At 47.5% G+C, this 18,337-nt stretch overlaps 2 protein-coding genes across 4 annotated transcripts; both read right to left on the bottom strand.

The window, feature by feature from the left end:
• Window positions 1-245: 245 nt before the first annotated feature.
• LOC110487965 (gap junction beta-1 protein-like) lies at window positions 246-3,721 on the bottom strand. Of its 3 annotated transcripts, XR_005036005.1 has the most exons (3): window positions 2,748-2,860; window positions 1,143-2,208; window positions 246-1,022 (listed from the first exon to the last, which is right to left on the bottom strand). XR_005036005.1 is itself a non-coding variant. In XM_021559891.2 (2 exons), the coding sequence occupies exon 2, from the start codon at window positions 2,192-2,194 to the stop codon at window positions 1,367-1,369; it is 828 nt and encodes a 275-aa protein (XP_021415566.2). In that variant the 5' UTR covers window positions 2,195-2,208; window positions 3,447-3,721; the 3' UTR covers window positions 246-1,366. The 3 variants fall into 3 exon arrangements, 2 of the variants coding, with proteins under 2 accessions (XP_021415566.2, XP_021415565.2); XM_021559891.2 differs by lacking the exon at window positions 2,748-2,860 and adding an exon at window positions 3,447-3,721 and having other exon boundaries at window positions 246-2,208; XM_021559890.2 differs by having other exon boundaries at window positions 246-2,208.
• A 9,064-nt stretch (window positions 3,722-12,785) lies between these two features.
• Window positions 12,786-17,935, bottom strand: LOC118938735 (vacuolar ATPase assembly integral membrane protein vma21-like). Its single transcript, XM_036943566.1, has 3 exons — window positions 17,752-17,935; window positions 14,983-15,092; window positions 12,786-14,057 (listed from the first exon to the last, which is right to left on the bottom strand). Exons 1-3 carry the CDS (start codon window positions 17,811-17,813, stop codon window positions 13,918-13,920), a joined length of 312 nt encoding a protein of 103 aa, XP_036799461.1. The 5' UTR covers window positions 17,814-17,935; the 3' UTR covers window positions 12,786-13,917.
• Window positions 17,936-18,337: the final 402 nt, after the last annotated feature.

Here is an 18,337-nt window from a genome sequence, read left to right as displayed (position 1 = left end):
GTCTCCGTGCCGTAGGAGTAGTCTATAGGAGTAGTCTCCGTGCCGTAGGAGTAGTCTGTAGGAGTAGTCTCCGTGCCGTAGGAATAGTTTCCCTGCTGTAGGAGTAGTCTGTAGGAATAGTCTCCTTGCTGTAGGAGTAGTCTCTCCGCTGTAGGAGTAGTCCCTCCGCTGTAGGAGTAGTCTATAGGGGTAGTCTCCCCACTGTAGGAGTAGTCTCCATTCTGTAGGAGCAGTCTCCATGCTGTAGGAGTAGTCTAAGAGTAGTCTCTGTGCTGTAGGAATAGTCTATAGGAGTAGTCTGTGCTGTAGGAGTAGTCTCCATTCTGTAGGAGCAGTCTCCATGCTGTAGGAGTAGACTAAGAGTAGTCTCTGTGCTGTAGGAGTAGTCTCCACTTTGTAGGAGCAGTCTCCATGCTGTAGGAGTAGTCTCTGTGCTGTAGGAATAGTCTATAGGAGTAGTCTGTGCTGTAGGAGTAGTCTCCCTGCTGTAGGAGTAGTCTCCACGCTGTAGGAGTAGTCTCCTTGCTGTAGGAGTAGTCTCCACGCTGTAGGAGTAATCTCCGTATTGTAGGAGTAGTCTCCCTGCTGTAGGAGACTCAGTGAGTTCCAATACAATGGGTTTGTCAAGTCATGTGCCGAAACAAATGTTCCTTTATCCACTAGTTCCTGCCCCAAGGTTGTGAGACAAAACAGTGACTGTGTCGATCACGATGAAACAAAGTTCTCTCTCCAATCCAGCATTGAGTTTGTCTGGGCTTGTTTGTTCTTCTCTACATCCTACCACCGTTAGGAATGGTGAGAACCTAGCACCAGCCACTAGAATAAATAGATGAAGAAATAAACGAGTGAATGATTGATGTTATTACTAGATGGAGCTATTGAGGATTTCTATCCAGTATGGTTACAAGCTGGTTACAGTTCATTAGTTTGAAGCAGTGAACATTTGTGGGAACTAGGACTAGACAGCGTATCAGAAAGCAGAGCCCTGCTTTCCCATCTCCATAGGCAGCAAATCAGAACACCTCTCTCCCTTCCAGGGCAGCCTATTAGAAAGCAGAGCACCTCTCTCCCTTCCAGGGCAGCCTATCAGAAAGCAGAGCACCTCTCTCCCTTCCAGGGCAGCGTATTAGAAAGCAGAGCACCTCTCTCCCTTCCAGGGCAGCCTATTAGAAAGCAGAGCACCTCTCTCCCTTCCAGGGCAGCCTATCAGAAAGCAGAGCACCTCTCTCCCTTCCAAGGCAGCCTATCAGAAAGCAGAGCACCTCTCTCCCTTCCAAGGCAGCCTATCAGAAAGCAGAGCACCTCTCTCCCTTCCAAGGCAGCCTATCAGAAAGCAGAGCACCTCTCTCCCTTCCAAGGCAGCCTATCAGAAAGCAGAACACCTCTCTCCCTTCTCCATAGAGGTCTTCCTAGCTCCCACGTTGAACTTGAACTTCGACTGGTCAGCGATCATCTGGTTGATTTCATTCTGTTTGTAGGAGGACAGTTTCTGACCGATCCCTGCTACCTTATTCTTGTCCTGGTTACCATGGATACACCTCAGACAGGCTCTGCCAATCAGGTAGGCCACCTCGGCCAGGTTGAGGAGAACACACACCCCCGACACGGAGAGCATGAACACGGTGAAGATGGTTTTCTCCGTGGGTCGCGACACAAAGCAGTCCACAGTGTTGGGGCAGGGGTACGAGTCACACTTGACCAGACGGAACATCTTGAAGTCAGGGTAGATCAAGTAGAATATATAAAGGAAGCCGACTTCCAGAACGATCCTAAACAGCACACTGATCATATAGGTCCACCAGAGGGCGCCTGCGATCGCAAACTTCTGATACTTGATTTGTTCCAACTCCTTAGGGGAAGCGCGCCCGGACTTCTTCAGGATCTTCTTGTTGATGTGTCTGCGATGGGCTACATGCATGGCCACTAGGAGAGCAGGCGTGGACACCAGGATGAGCTGCAAGGCCCACAGGCGGATGTGTGAGATGGGAAAGAACTGGTCATAGCAGACAGAGTTGCAGCCGGGCTGCTGGGTGTTGCAGGTGAAGCCAGACTTCTCGTCGCCCCAGACCGACTCGGCCGCCACCACGAGGACCAGGATTCTGAAGATGAAGATGACAGACAGCCAGATGCGGCCGATGCCGGTGGAATGCCTGTTTACGCCGCTGATCACGGCGTAAAAGGACCCCCAGTTCATTTTCGATTCCAGGTCTGGAGAGGAGAAACAAGAAGGGATATAGTTCTGTTGACAATGTATTGATACAAGCGGACGTTCGATCACACTGGCAAAGGTTCTCTATAAGAACGACCACGTCAAGGAAACATGTAATGAAGGAATTAGGGGACATCAAGGCACATCACATGTTGGTAACATATTGATATAGTCAATGAAACTGTACAATCTCTGAGTCAATCCTTAATAAAGGCAATCAATCAAACATGTAGTGAGGAAGAAATAGTTCTTAAATAACCCCACAGGTGTACTGTATGTATCCAACCAACAATCCTCCGAAATGCTTGAGCTCAAATCACTAAAACACATCGGACAGAAAACCTCATTCTCAAATGTACTAACGTGGACTAAAACAGAACCTTCCTCCTATATAAACAACAACCACCCAACCTAACCCTTGTCTATGTCCCAAAAAGCACCCCTTTCCCTATAAAAGTGCACTACTTTCAACCAGGACCCATTGAATAGGGTGTGATCTAGAAAGCAGTCCCAGTATTCTCTGAGCTGTTGGTCCTACCAGTCTCCGCCGGCAGTGGCGGCAGCACCGGGTCCTTAAACCACCACCGTCAGGTGTAGCCTGGCCATGGAGCTGGAGCGGTCGGGTCGCAGCAACGGCAAACAAGACTCAGCCTATTCCTGGCCTGCGCTTTAAGAACCTCGGGGCGATGGCCTAACACGGGCGTAACGTCACGCCACGTAACGCTCCGATAGCCAATAGCGAAACGATAACGGAGACATGTGATCCATTCAACAAGTATTAATACTGACTGACCGAGCAACCTGACCTTCAGACAGACGGACAAACAGACACGGCTACACCAGACAGACCAGCCAAGATACATTCTCCAAGCAACGACTCAAACATCCATCTCACTAGAAGAATCTTACAACTAACTTCAGACAGACACTGTCTAAGACCTCTACTGTAACTGAAGAAATATAACCAATCTTGAAACAGTCTTTAAACTATGCCAATCATAAAATACGCCCAAATCAAACCAAGAGAAGATATTGTATTCGAGTAAACAGATGTTTCATATCAGTAACTACTGTCTTTCTGCAGAACCATTCTAGATTCTAGTCTGGAATTCTAGAATTCTCAGAGAGCTCCAGAACACCTCAGACAGTCAGAATCTCTTTTCTTTTCCTCAGGAATCTCAACACATCATCATCCGAATGGTTAAATGAAGAGAATCAGAGATATGATGGCTTTTACCTTCAGCTGTGGTGGTACACAAAATGTGTACAAAGAAGGGTTCAATTAAATGTGTTTATTTTATCATCGAATCAGAAGGCTCTTGGCTTGTGAACACCATGCGTTGGTAAAATGCTAATCATTCCCGCGACACTAGCCACTACCCTGCACCGTAGCAGAGCCCAGCGCAGCACAGCGGTCATATGGTCTTATATAAACTATTACCATACAATGCTGCCCTTTATCAGAGCCCCAACAAGACTCTGTGTTATTCTGATAAAACGCCCTGGTTTCTGCCTACCCCCAGCAGAACATACAGTAGAAAGAATCTGTGTGGACACAAAAGGCCTGAGTCCCATGCCACATTATTTATTGTGCTGGGAGGGGAGGGCAGAGGGCCCGAACCACTGAGCTCCATGCCACATTATTTATTGTGTTGGGAGGGGAGGGGCAGAGGGCCCGAACCACTGAGCTCCATGCCACATTATTTATTGTGCTTGGAGGGGAGGGGCAGAGGGCCCGAACCACTGACCGAGAGAGCAGTGGAAAAAGAAGGGCGAGCAGTGGGCAAAATGAGATGTTTGCAGAATCATTCAAGAAACGATACATCTGAAACATTTCCAAAAGTGGACAGTCAATGTCTTTGTGTTATATACTGGGTGTTTATTTAGGGATTAGATGGTTCTGATTGGCTTGTTTCCCTGATCTATCCATTAGATGGTTCTGATTGGCTAGATCCCCTGACCTATCCATTAGATGGTTCTGATTGGCTTGTTCCCCTGACCTATCCATTAGACGGTTCTGATTGGCTAGATCCCCTGACCTATCCATTAGATGGTTCTGATTGGCTAGATCCCCTGACCTATCCATTAGATGGTTCTGATTGGCTAGATCCCCTGACCTATCCATTAGATGGTTCTGATTGGCTAGATCCCCTGACCTATCCATTAGATGGTTCTGATTGGCTAGATCCCCTGACCTATCCATTAGATGGTTCTGATTGGCTTGTTCCCCTGACCTATCCATTAGATGGTTCTGATTGGCTTGTTCCCCTGATCTATCCATTAGATGGTTTTGATTGGCTTGTTCCCCTGATCTATCCATTAGATGGTTTTGATTGGCTTGTTCCCCTGATCTATCCATTAGATGGTTCTGATTGGCTTGTTCCCCTGATCTATCCATTAGATGGTTCTGATTGGCTTGTTCCCCTGACCTATCCATTAGATGGTTCTGATTGGCTAGATCCCCTGACCTATCCATTAGATGGTTCTGATTGGCTAGATCCCCTGACCTATCCATTAGATGGTTCTGATTGGCTAGATCCCCTGACCTATCCATTAGATGGTTCTGATTGGCTTGTTCCCCTGACCTATCCATTAGATGGTTCTGATTGGCTTGTTCCCCTGATCTATCCATTAGATGGTTTTGATTGGCTTGTTCCCCTGATCTATCCATTAGATGGTTCTGATTGGCTTGTTCCCCTGATCTATCCATTAGATGGTTCTGATTGGCTTGTTCCCCTGACCTATCCATTAGATGGTTCTGATTGGCTTGTTCCCCTGACCTATCCATTAGATGGTTCTGATTGGCTTGTTCCCCTGACCTATCCATTAGATGGTTCTGATTGGCTTGTTCCCCTGATCTATCCATTAGATGGTTCTGATTGGCTTGTTCCCCTGATCTATCCATTAGATGGTTCTGATTGGCTTGTTCCCCTGATCTATCCATTAGATGGTTCTGATTGGCTTGTTCCCCTGATCTATCCTTTAGATGGTTCTGATTGGCTTGTTCCCCTGATCTATCCATTAGATGGTTCTGATTGGCTTGTTCCCCTGATCTATCCAATAGATGGTTCTGATTGGCTTGTTCCCCTGATCTATCCACTAGATGGTTCTGATTGGCTTGTTCTCCTGATCTATCCATCAGATGGTTCTGATTGGCTTGTTCCCCTGATCTATCCATCAGATGGTTCTGATTGGCTTGTTTCCCTGATCTATCCATTAGATGATTCTGATTGGCTTGTTTCCCTGATCTATCCATTAGATTGTTCTGATTGGCTTGTTCTCCTGATCTATCTATTAGATGGTTCTTATTGGCTTGTTCCCCTGATCTATCCATTAGATGGTTCTGATTGGCTTGTTCTCCTGATCTATCCATTCATAGCTCAAATCTCTAAATGTTATTTCTGTTCATCTGTCTATTTTCCGCTAAGAATAACATTCACACCTCTTACCCAATCAGGTGTTAGTCGTTCCATTCTAAGTGACTCCTGTGGTCTCATGTCAGACAGAGGTTGAAACCAACTCTGCTGAGCCACAAGCCCTGAGCCCCAAGCCCTGAGGACACAAGCCCTGAGGACACAAGACCTGAGGACACAAGCCCAGAGCCCCAAGTCCTGAGGACACAAGCCCTGAGACACCATACCCAAGCCCTCAGGACACAAGCCCTGAGCCCCAATCCCTGAGGACACAAGCCCTGAGCCCCAAGCCCTGAGGACACAAGCCCAGAGCCCCAAGCCCTGCGGACACAAGCCCAGAGCTCCAAGCCCAGAGCCCCAAGCCCTGAGGACACAAGCCCTGAGCCCCAAGCCCTGAGGACACAAGCCCTGAGGACACAAGCCCAGAGCCCCAAGTCCTGAGGACACAAGCCCAGAGCCCCGAGCCCTGAGCCCCAAGTCCTGAGGACACAAGCCCTGAGCCTCAAGTCCTGAGCCCCAAGTCCTGAGGACACAAGCCCTGAGCCCCAAGCTCCGAGCCACAAGCCCTGAGCCCTGAGCCCCAAGTCCTAAGGACACAAGCCCTGAGCCCCAAGCCCCGAGCCACAAGCCCTGTGCCCCGAGCCCCAAGCCCTGAGCACACGTCATCACCTGGGGGAACCACCACAGAAAGGCTATATTTGCTTATCTGTTATTTTACCAGGTCAGTTGACTGAGAGCACATTCTCATTTACAGCAACGACCTGGGGAAGAGTTACAGGGGAGAGGAGGGGGTGCATTTTTTAGAATATGATACCATTGTAGACCCAGCCATAAATCTTCAACATGACGCGGAGACAGACAGAAAAGGCTATACGGACACTCCTGACCTGCAAACCAAAATGTACTTTCAGAATTGGTCAAAATTAGGTTAGGGTTAAGGGTTTGGTCAAAGTTAGGGATAAGGTAAGGGCAGTGCGTGACTTGGACTGAAATAGATTCCGGTACTCATTTTGTGTTCCGGTACTGGTTATATTTAGGTTCTGGAGCTCCACAACACTGTTGAGCTAGTGTTCTATGAGAGGATTAGGAGATCAAGCAGTTGAACATTTGAGGTGCCGGTACTCAGCTCCGTTGATCTCCTGCCCAAGTCAAGCACTAATTAAGAGTCAGTTTTCATTTTTTGGGGGGTTAGTCGTTTTACAGGTCAAGAGTGTCTTTCCATCCCTGAGAAACAGTGCATTCGGAAAGTATTCAGACCCCTTCCCCTTTTCCACATTTTGTTACTTTACAGCCTTATTGTCACGATCGTCCTCCTCTTCGTCTGAAGAGGAGAGGCGAGAAGGATCAGAGGACCAATATGCGGCGTGGTAAGTGTCCATGGTGAATCTTTAATAAAGAAAGACTGAACACTATGCAAAAGAGTAACGAAAACAATAAACCAAATACGACCGTGAAGCTACAAAATGAGACCTGTGCTGACACAAGCCACTAACATAGACAATCACCCACAAACAAACAGTGCAACCCAGGCTACCTAAGTATGATTCTCAATCAGAGACAACTAATGACACCTGCCTCTGATTGAGAACCATACTAGGCCGAAAACATAGAAATGCCCCAAAACATAGAAAAACAAACATAGACTGCCCACCCAACTCACGCCCTGACCATACTAAATAAATACAAAACAACGGAAATAAAGGTCAGAACGTGACACTTATTCTTAAATTGATTACATAATTTTTTTTCGTCATCAATCTACACACAATACCCCATAATGACATCACAATACCCCATAATGACATCACAATACCCCATAATGACATCACAATACCCCATAATGACATCACAATACCCCATAATGACATCACAATACCCCATAATGACAAAGCGTAAACAGATTTTTTGACAATTTTGCAAATATATTAACGTTAAAAAAAGGAAATACCTTATTTATTCAGTCCCTTTGCTATGAGTCTCGAAATACAGCTCAGGTGCATCCTGTTTCCATTGATCATCCTTGAGATGTTTCTACAACTTGATTGGAGTCCACCTGTGGTAAATTCAATTGATTGGACTTGATTTGGAAAGGCACACACCTGTCTATATAAGGTCTGACGTTTGACAGTGCATGCTAGAGCAAAAACCAATCCATGAGGTAGAAAGGAATTGTCCGTGGAGCTCCGAGACAGGATTGTGTCGAGGCACAGATCTGGGGAAGGGTACCTAAACATTTCTGCAGCATTGAAATACTTATTTTCCACCATAATTTGCAAATGAATTCATTCAAAATCCTACAATGTGATTTTCTGGATTTTTTTTTCTCATTTTGTCCGTCATAGTTGAAGTGTACCTATGATGAACATTACAGGCCTCTCTCATCTTTTTAAGTGGGAGAACTTGCACAATTGGTGGCTGACTAAATACTTTTTTTGCCCCACTGTGTGTGTGTGTGTGTGTGTATACATATATGAATAAATAAATCCCCTAATTCTACCACCCCTCCCTTAATTGGAGTAAAATAACCGACAAACACTTATGCTGCTACTTAAACTTACACATACTTTATACATTTTACGGACACAATTTTTTAAATTAATTCTGATTTGTTTTTAGTCCTCAAGCCCTTTCCATCCATCTCTGAAAAACATCCAGCCTTGATTTCAAATAGACACATTTTCCAGCTGTGGTGTTTCACAAGTTCTGAACCTTTATATTCTCATAGTTTCTACAGATTGTAAATTAAAGATGCATATTTTTACTGAATATTATTTTATTAAATCGATGGACTACGGCTTTTCAGATCACCCAGCAGTGCTACCTGCAGAGTTAGCTCCAGGTAAATGTTGCAATTCTTCAGCCATTCCTGGACCTGTGACCAAAAACAAGCTACATATGGACAGTACCAAAATAAAGGATCTAATTATTCTGTCTCTTCACAGCAAAATCTGCAGAGCTGGGATGGTTGTATCCCCCATATATGTAACATTATAATGGTAGCAAGAATTTTGTATAATAATTTGAATAGAAAACCTTATTTAAATTTTTTTATTTATTTTTTTAAATCTGGCGTTGTTTTGCGTGTCAATTCATAAACAATGTGCCATGGAATCGGCACATTGAAAATATCTATTTGTTGGTCCTTAAATTAAGCTGGTATACTTTTTTAATTTATCACAATTTTCTTTACCTCATTTTATTATTTAATCTAGGGCCAACAACCACGTTTCTTACCTTCTCTACTGACTGACACAGCAAGCACCTTCTCCCCCTTCCACTTGCCTCCTCTATATGAGCGGTAATGCTGCAATCAGTTAGTTGTCGGTTTGGGAAGACCAGACATTTCCACATGTTTCTGTTAGCTGTATGTGTAACTCCACCAGTCCTATTTATGATATTATCAACATTATTATACCATTATTATATCATTTTTTTCCCCAAATAATGTTTTTAAAAAGAAAATCAATTAGTATATTTGAGTTTAACCAGAACATTTGTTCTGTCTTTTCAGGTGGATTAAACTTTTGTATGACTGAGAGGTTAAATTATTTCATATTTAATCATTTCAGCCCTCTGAACGAACATTCATTATATAAATAGACCCATTTCATTTTGTCTGGTTTGCCATTCCAAAGAAAGTGAAATATATTTTGCACATCTAATATGTCAGGGCCATAAGTAAATATTAATTAATCAGAGTGTATTTTCCTTTCCATGGTAGCAAGATCTTATCTATTTATAAAAAAACGTTCTATATATATTTTATTATTTTTTTTTATTTAACTAGGCAAGTCAGTTAAGAACAAATTCTTATTTTCAATGACGGCCTAGGAACAGTTGGTTATCTGCCTGTTCAGGGGAACAGTTGGTTATCTGCCTGTTCAGGGGAACAGTTGGTTATCTGCCTGTTCAGGGGAACAGTTGGTTATCTGCCTGTTCAGGGGAACAGTTGGTTATCTGCCTGTTCAGGGGAACAGTTGGTTAACTGCCTGTTCAGGGGCAGAACGACAGATTTTTAACTTGTCAGTTCAGGGACTCGATCCAGCAACCTTTCGGCAACTTGTCCAACGCTCGAACCACTAGGCTACTTGCCTCCCCATATAAGTGTATTGTTGTTCAGTCTCTCGGTCCCTGCTTTGATGCACCTGTACTGACCTCGCCTTCTGGATGATAGCGGGGTGAACAGGCAGTGGCTCGGGTGGCTGTTGTCCTTGATGAGGCCTTCCTGTGACATCGGGTGGTTGTTGTCCTTGATGAGGCCTTCCTGTGACATCGGGTGGCTGTTGTCCTTGATGAGGCCTTCCTGTGACATCGGGTGGCTGTTGTCCTTGATGAGGCCTTCCTGTGACATCGGGTGGCTGTTGTCCTTGATGAGGCCTTCCTGTGACATCCGGTGGTTGTTGTCCTTGATGAGGCCTTCCTGTGACATCCGGTGGTTGTTGTCCTTGATGAGGCCTTCCTGTGACATCGGGTGGCTGTTGTCCTTGATGAGGCCTTCCTGTGACATCAGGTGGTTGTTGTCCTTGGTGAGACCTACCTGTGACATCGGGTGGCTGTTGTCCTTGATGAGGTCTTCCTGTGACATCGGGTGCTCCTTCGTTTAAAGTACTTTGCTTCCTCTTGTCAACATATCGTCAGGTGAATCATGAATGACAAACGTCACAGCATTGTTGCGTTAGGTGTTTGTTTAGCGTAAATATGTTCCTTTATGGCCGGGACCTGTTCTTTATGACCGGGACCTGTTCTTTATGACCGGGACCTGTTAATAACAGCACTGTGATTTTAATTTGGTAAAACATTAGGTTAGGGATTTTTATTAATAAACATGAACAATCCCAATGTCGTTTAAATATTTAAATGTTCACACCCCTAATTGGAACCATTTATAAATGAGTATTATTTGTGATGCATGATGTGCATGAGAAGTTCAATAGCCCAGCAGATGACGCAAGCCACTACAGTGAAAACACTGAGCTAACAGGAACTCTGAGGATGAGAGTTGTTCTGCATGGTGGTTTGGTGGTGCTTGCTGTGTCTCTGAGCCATACATAATGATGGCTGTATGACTGTCTCAGTCAGTAGAGCATGGTGCTTGCTGTGTCTCAGTCAGTAGAGCATGGTGCTTGCTGTGTCTCTGAGCCATACATAATGATGTCTGTATGACGGTCTCAGTCAGTAGAGCATGGTGCTTGCTGTGTCTCTGAGCCATACATAATGATGTCTGTATGACTGTCTCAGTCAGTAGAGCATGGTGCTTGCTGTGTCTCAGTATGTAGAGCATGGTGCTTGCTGTGTCTCTGAGCCATACATAATGATGTCTGTATGACTGTCTCAGTCAGGAGAGCATGGTGCTTGCTGTCTCAGTCAGTAGAGCATGGTGCTTGCCGTCTCAGTCAGTAGAGCATGGTGCTTGCTGTCTCAGTCAGTAGAGCATGGTGCTTGCTGTCTCAGTCAGTAGAGCATGGTGCTTGCTGTGTCTCAGTCAGTAGAGCATGGTGCTTGCTGTGTCAGTCAGTAGAGCATGGTGCTTGCTGTGTCTCAGTCAGTAGAGCATGGTGCTTGCTGTGTCAGTCAGTAGAGCATGGTGCTTGCTGTCTCAGTCAGTAGAGCATGGTGCTTGCTGTGTCTCAGTCAGTAGAGCATGGTGCTTGCTGTGTCTCAGTCAGTAGAGCATGGTGCTTGCTGTGTCTCAGTCAGTAGAGCATGGTGCTTGCTGTGTCTCAGTCAGTAGAGCATGGTGCTTGTTGTGTCTCTGAGCCATACATAATGATGTCTGTATGACTGTCTCAGTCAGGAGAGCATGGTGCTTGCTGTGTCTCTGAGCCATACATAATGATGTCTGTATGACTGTCTCAGTTAGTAGAGCATGGTGCTTGCTGTCTCAGTCAGTAGAGCATGGTGCTTGCTGTGTCTCAGTCAGTAGAGCATGGTGCTTGCTGTGTCTCAGTCAGTAGAGCATGGTGCTTGCTGTGTCAGTCAGTAGAGCATGGTGCTTGCTGTCTCAGTCAGTAGAGCATGGTGCTTGCTGTGTCTCAGTCAGTAGAGCATGGTGCTTGCTGTCTCAGTCAGTAGAGCATGGTGCTTGCTGTGTCTCAGTCAGTAGAGCATGGTGCTTGTTGTGTCTCAGTCAGTAGAGCATGGTGCTTGCTGTGTCTCTGAGCCATACATAATGATGTCTGTATGACTGTCTCAGTCAGTAGAGCATGGTGCTTGCTGTGTCTCAGTCAGTAGAGCATGGTGCTTGCTGTGTCTCTGAGCCATACATAATGATGTCTGTATGACTGTCTCAGTCAGGAGAGCATGGTGCTTGCTGTGTCTCTGAGCCATACATAATGATGTCTGTATGACTGTCTCAGTCAGTAGAGCATGGTGCTTGCTGTGTCTCAGTCAGTAGAGCATGGTGCTTGCTGTCTCAGTCAGTAGAGCATGGTGCTTGCTGTCTCAGTCAGTAGAGCATGGTGCTTGCTGTCTCAGTCAGTAGAGCATGGTGCTTGCTGTCTCAGTCAGTAGAGCATGGTGCTTGCTGTCTCAGTCAGTAGAGCATGGTGCTTGCTGTCTCAGTCAGTAGAGCATGGTGCTTGCTGTCTCAGTCAGTAGAGCATGGTGCTTGCTGTCTCAGTCAGTAGAGCATGGTGCTTGCTGTGTCTCAGTCAGTAGAGCATGGTGCTTGCTGTCTCAGTCAGTAGAGCATGGTGCTTGCTGTCTCAGTCAGTAGAGCATGGTGCTTGCTGTCTCAGTCAGTAGAGCATGGTGCTTGCTGTCTCAGTCAGTAGAGCATGGTGCTTGCTGTCTCAGTCAGTAGAGCATGGTGCTTGCTGTGTCTCAGTCAGTAGAGCATGGTGCTTGCTGTGTCTCAGTCAGTAGAGCATGGTGCTTGCTGTGTCTCAGTCAATAGAGCATGGTGCTTGCTGTCTCAGTCAGTAGAGCATGGTGCTTGCTGTCTCAGTCAGTAGAGCATGGTGCTTGCTGTCTCAGTCAGTAGAGCATGGTGCTTGCTGTGTCTCAGTCAGTAGAGCATAGTGCTTGCTGTGTCTCAGTCAGTAGAGCATGGTGCTTGCTGTGTCTCAGTCAGTAGAGCATGGTGCTTGCTGTGTCTCAGTCAGTAGTCACTACTCTGGATAGGAGCATCTGCTACAGAACTAAAATGTTTCCACAGTTCATCAAAGTATGGATCATTTGATTTGTTTAATGTTTCATCATAACAAACACTCTGGAGTTAAAATGCTACTCTTGAGTACCCTGACGATTATACTACACTTCTGGAGACATCAAATTACAACCAAAAATAAACGTCTACAGACAGTCGCACAAAAACACAACGTTCTTAAATGAATCCGGTCAACAAGGACGGATCCAACCACAACAGCAGTGACATGATTTAAACACACAGAAAACAAAATGGCACCTTATTCCCTGTATAATCCACTACGTTTGGTCAACGGGGCCCTGGTCAAGCAGCCTCACGGGGCCCTGGTCAAGCAGCCTTACGGGGCCCTGGTCAAGCAGCCTTACGGGGCCCTGGTCAAGCAGCCTTACGGGCCCTGGTCAAACGTAGTGCATTAAATAGGGAATAGGGTTGGACGCAGACAATACATTTCTACATGCACGCTCCAGTTGTGAACTGGCATTTCACGGCCGTCTCTGGCCAGGGCCCAGTTTATGACACAGGCTGTAACACATGACAGGGAAGGTGTTCAGTATGTTACAAAATACACTGAGCAGAAGCTCAGAAACAGCCAATACATTATTCTCTCCTAACACCAGGAGATGGACTCGGTATGAACCCCTCCATGGCGGTTGGGCTGGGGTGGGGGCTGGTCAAACAGGGGGCTGGGTTGGGGGCTGGTCAAACAGGGGGCTGGTCAAACAGGGGGCTGGGTTGGGGGCTGGGGTGGGGGCTGGTCAAACAGGGGGCTTGGGTGGGGGCTGGTCAAACAGGGGGCTGGGTTGGGGGATGGTCAAACAGGGGGCTGGGTTGGGGGCTGGTCAAACAGAGGGGGTGGGGTGGGGGCTGGAGAGAAGCCAGGCGGTGGTTGGGGGCTGGGTTGGGGGCTGGTCAAACAGGGGGTTGGGGGCTGGAGAGAAGCCAGGCTGGGTTGGGGCTGGAGAGAAGCCAGGCAGGGTGGGGGCTGGAGAGAAGCCAGGCTGGGGTGGGGGATGGAGAGAAGCCAGGCTGGGTTGGGGCTGGAGAGAAGCCAGGCTGGGGTGGGGGATGGAGAGAAGCCAGGCTGGGTTGGGGCTGGAAGTGGCTTGGTCCAGGCCTTCTCTGGGCCAGCAGCACGGCCAGGTTAAGGGTTAGTCGTGTTTCCCCTTGTCCTTGGTGGAGCCCTCGTTCCAGGCCACGTAGACAAACAAAGCCAGAACCACATGTACGGCCAGCACAGCTACGATGGCAGCATAGAAATAACTGTCTGAGGTAGACATCTGTAGGGAACCTGGAGAGAGGAGAGCAGGAGAGGGGAGGAGGAGAGAGAGGGTGGGAGGAAGAAGAGGGGAGGAGGAGAGAGAGAGGTGGGAGGAAGGAGAGGGGAGGAGGAGAGAGAGAGGTGGGAGGAAGGAGAGGGGAGGAGGAGAGAGAGAGGTGGGAGGAAGGAGAGGGGAGGAGGAGAGAGAGAGGTGGGAGGAAGGAGAGGGGAGGAGGAGAGAGAGAGGTGGGAGGAAGGAGAGGGGAGGAGGAGAGAGAGGGTGGGAGGAAGGAGAGGGGAGGAGGAGAGAGAGAGGTGGGAGGAAGGAGAGGGGAGGAGGAAAGAGAGAGGTGCGAGGAAGGAGAGGGGAGGAGGAGAGAGAGAGAGGTGGGAGGAAGGAGAGGGGAGGAGGAGGAGAGAGAGGGGTGGGAAGAAGGAGAGGGGAGGAGGAGAGAGAGGGGTGGGAGGAAGGAGAGGGGAGGAGGAGAGAGAGGGGTGGGAGGAAGGAGAGGGGAGGAGGAGAGAGAGAGAGAGGTGGGAGGAAGGAGAGGGGAGGAGGAGGAGAGAGAGGGGTGGGAAGAAGGAGAGGGGAGGAGGAGAGAGAGGGGTGGGAGGAAGGAGAGGGGAGGAGGAGAGAGAGGGGTGGGAGGAAGGAGAGGGGAGGAGGAGAGAGAGAGGTGGGAGGAATGAGAGGGGAGGAGGAGAGAGGTGGGAGGAAGGAGAGGGGAGGAGGAGAGAGAGGGGTGGGAGGAAGGAGAGGGGAGGAGGAGAGAGAGGGGTGGGAGGAAGGAGAGGGGAGGAGGAGAGAGAGGTGGGAGAAAGGAGAGGGAAGGAGGAGAGAGAGAGAGGTGGGAGGAAGGAGAGGGGAGGAGGAGACAGGAGGAAATTCAAATAAATTGTTTTGAATATTGATTGGGATATTTAGGCCTCTCTCAGACAAGAAATAATGATTTACCTTCAAAGATGTATGCCTTTGATGCGAAGTACAGTCCTATGGGCAGGGTGACCATCAGGATGGTGAAGAAGAGAAGAGTTTTCAGAGCAGATACCAGAGAACTGTCATTCCTGCAGGAGAGACAATATATATCCTCCATCATATGTCTTGGTGGTGGCTCTGGGTGAGTACATTACGTGAACTGCATGTGTTTGATATTATTGAATGCATAGACCTACTGTTAGCTATGGGACGTTAATACTGATAGAGCTAGCTAAAATACCTTAGACCAGTGGTGCTGCCCTCTAGTGGGGAAACTCAGAATGTAGACCAGTGGTGCTGCCCTCTAGTGGGGAAACTCAGAATGTAGACCAGTGGTGCTGCCCTCTAGTGGGGAAACTCAGAATGTAGACCAGTGGTGTTGCCCTCTAGTGGGGAAACTCAGAATGTAGACCAGTGGTGCTGCCCTCTAGTGGGGAAACTCAGAATGTAGACCAGTGGTGCTGCCCTCTAGTGGGGAAACTCAGAATGTAGACCAGTGGTGCTGCCCTCTAGTGGGGAAACTCAGAATGTAGACCAGTGGTGCTGCCCTCCAGTGGGGAAACTCAGAATGTAGACCAGTGGTGCTGCCCTCTAGTGGGGAAACTCAGAATGTAGACCAGTGGTGCTGCCCTCTAGTGGGGAAACTCAGAATGTAGACCAGTGGTGCTGCACTCTAGTGGGGAAACACAGAATGTAGACCAGTGGTGCTGCCCTCTAGTGGGGAAACTCAGAATGTAGACCAGTGGTGCTGCCCTCTAGTGGGGAAACTCAGAATGTAGACCAGTGGTGCTGCCCTCTAGTGGGGAAACTCAGAATGTAGACCAGTGGTTCTGCCCTCTAGTGGGGAAACTCAGAATGTAGACCAGTGGTTCTGCCCTCTAGTGGGGAAACTCAGAATGTAGACCAGTGGTGCTGCCCTCTAGTGGGTCTAGAGAGCAGCACGGTCTGAAAACACATGCTGGTGCTCCTCTCCATGTCCCTGCAGACGGTCTGAAAACACATGCTGGTGCTCCTCTCCATGTCCCTGCAGACGGTCTGAAAACACCTGCTGGTGCTCCTCTCCATGTCCCTACAGACGGTCTGAAAACACCTGCTGGTGCTCCTCTCCATGTCCCTGCAGACGGTCTGAAAACACCTGCTGGTGCTCCTCTCCATGTCCCTACAGACGGTCTGAAAACACCTGCTGGTGCTTCTCTCCGTGTCCCTGCATACGGTCTGAAAACACCTGCTGGTGCTCCTCTCCATGTCCCTGCAGACAGTCTGAAAACACCTGCTGGTGCTCCTCTCCATGTCCCTACTTACGGTCTGGAAACACCTGCTGGTGCTCCTCTCCATGTCCCTAAAGACGGTCTGAAAACACATGCTGGTGCTCCTCTCCATGTCCCTGCAGACGGTCTGAAAACACCTGCTGGTGCTCCTCTCCATGTCCCTACTTACGGTCTGGAAACACCTGCTGGTGCTCCTCTCCATGTCCCTGCAGACGGTCTGAAAACACCTGCTGGTGCTCCTCTCCATGTCCCTGCAGACGGTCTGAAAACACCTGCTGGTGCTCCTCTCCATGTCCCTGCAGACGGTCTGAAAACACCTGCTGGTGCTCCTCTCCATGTCCCTGCAGACGGTCTGAAAACACATGCTGGTGCTCCTCTCCATGTCCCTGCAGACGGTCTGAAAACACCTGCTGGTGCTCCTCTCCATGTCCCTGCAGACGGTCTGAAAACACCTGCTGGTGCTCCTCTCCATGTCCCTGCAGACGGTCTGAAAACACCTGCTGGTGCTCCTCTCCATGTCCCTAAAGACGGTCTGAAAACACCTGCTTTTCCTGGAACTCTTTTTAAAAATAGTTGACCAACTTAGTCAGCTGTCTTATCTTTGTGGCTTGGATGCTTGGTGTCCAGATGTCTTTTCCTTTTGGAGGGTTTCCTGCTCTCATCAGTGAACAGCTCATTGAATAGGACGCACAGCGGCCTACAGTCACCCTGCCTGGCTTCTTTATATGGAAAACCATATTCCATGAAGTCAGAGTTATATTTTCTCCATTCGACAGGGTTGTCTGCCTTGTCGTTGACATTGGAAGCAGCAGAAGAGGGAGCTGCACATTTTAAAAATGTGTCCATGATTTTACTCTGACAGCTAGCCCACATGAGTTAAATGACAGCTAACTATACACGTGTGCAATGCCTGCAGAACACATCTGGATAGTTAGTTAGCTGTCATCAATCTAACTGAAAATCTGTATTATCTGATTGGACGACATGTCACATTTAAAACAAAACAATGTGTCAGAATGACATTTTTATTGGTCCAGTGTGTGTGTGTGTGTGTGTGTGTGTGTGTGTGTGTCTAGAAATCTGTCATTTCATTGGATCAGTTTTTGCGTGTGGGGCGAGAACATTATTGTATTTGGTCAGTGAGTGTGTGCAGCCCGAAAACCCTCCGATACCGAACCCCACTGCCGACCCGCTACACGTGTAAATACAGCAGCAATAAGCGGTAAGGCGGTATCCTTTCAAAATAAAAGTTTCGATGCAGAGGTTACCTTTCAAAATATTTTACATTTTTAAATGTGTTATTATTATATATATTTTTTTCTTACACAAGTCCCGCGACCCCTTAAAATCCTCCCGCGACCTCCCAGTTGACGTGCTGGCTAAAGCGCCAAGCTATCTATGTAATGAATGGGCTAATGTTAACTAACTACTGTTAGTAACGTTATCTAATACGACGACTGAATAATTAACGCTCTCTTACCCTCTGAAATCCGGGGCTCCAGCATACGTGGTGCTAAGTGATGTTTTGGCATATCCTTCCATTTCTCTGAGAAATGCAGAAAATAAAACAGCAAAATCTATATGAAATAGAGAGGGTAAACTGTTGTCGCTATGGATATATTTCAACACTTCCGCATTTGATCACGGGACAAGCACATGACTTCTTTCCCGTCTTTGGCAGGAGTACTGTCTCAGTGCGTCATCTACTGGGTTGGTAGGAAATGGCACTTGATTCACCTGAGCGTGTGTGTGTGTGCGTGTGTGCGTGTGTGTGTGTGTGCGTGCGTGCGTGCGTGCGTGCGTGTGTGTGTGTGATGTAATGTAATCTCTGAAAGAGCTTGTAAATAAGCATTTCTTACAAGGTTGTATTCGACGCACGTGACAAATACAATTTTATTTGATGTAATCTCAAATCCAAATCAAATCAAACTTTATTTGTCACGTGCGCCGAAGTGTGGACCTTATCGTGAAATGCTGATTTACAATCCCTTAACTAACAGTCCAGTCCAAGAAGAGTTAGGAAAATATTTACAAAATAAACTAAAGTACATTTAAAAAAATCAAAA

This window comes from Oncorhynchus mykiss, chromosome 14 (assembly GCF_013265735.2).
Source record: "Oncorhynchus mykiss isolate Arlee chromosome 14, USDA_OmykA_1.1, whole genome shotgun sequence".
In the NCBI taxonomy this organism is placed as follows: domain Eukaryota; kingdom Metazoa; phylum Chordata; class Actinopteri; order Salmoniformes; family Salmonidae; genus Oncorhynchus; species Oncorhynchus mykiss.
This window is presented reverse-complemented; position numbering and strand designations above follow the sequence as displayed.

What these genes read in the sequence shown, in the direction of transcription:
- LOC118938735 (XM_036943566.1), bottom strand. Translation starts at nt 17,813, where the DNA reads ATGGAAGGATATGCCAAAACATCACTTAGCACCACGTATGCTGGAGCC. An exon ending in GGAGCCCCGGATTTCAGAGG is followed by an intron (nt 15,093 to 17,751) that starts GTAAGAGAGCGT and finishes TCTCTCCTGCAG; the next exon opens with GAATGACAGTTCTCTGGTAT. An exon ending in AAAGGCATACATCTTTGAAG is followed by an intron (nt 14,058 to 14,982) that starts GTAAATCATTAT and finishes TCCTCTCTCCAG; the next exon opens with GTTCCCTACAGATGTCTACC.
- LOC110487965 (XM_021559891.2), bottom strand. Translation starts at nt 2,194, where the DNA reads ATGAACTGGGGGTCCTTTTACGCCGTGATCAGCGGCGTAAACAGGCAT.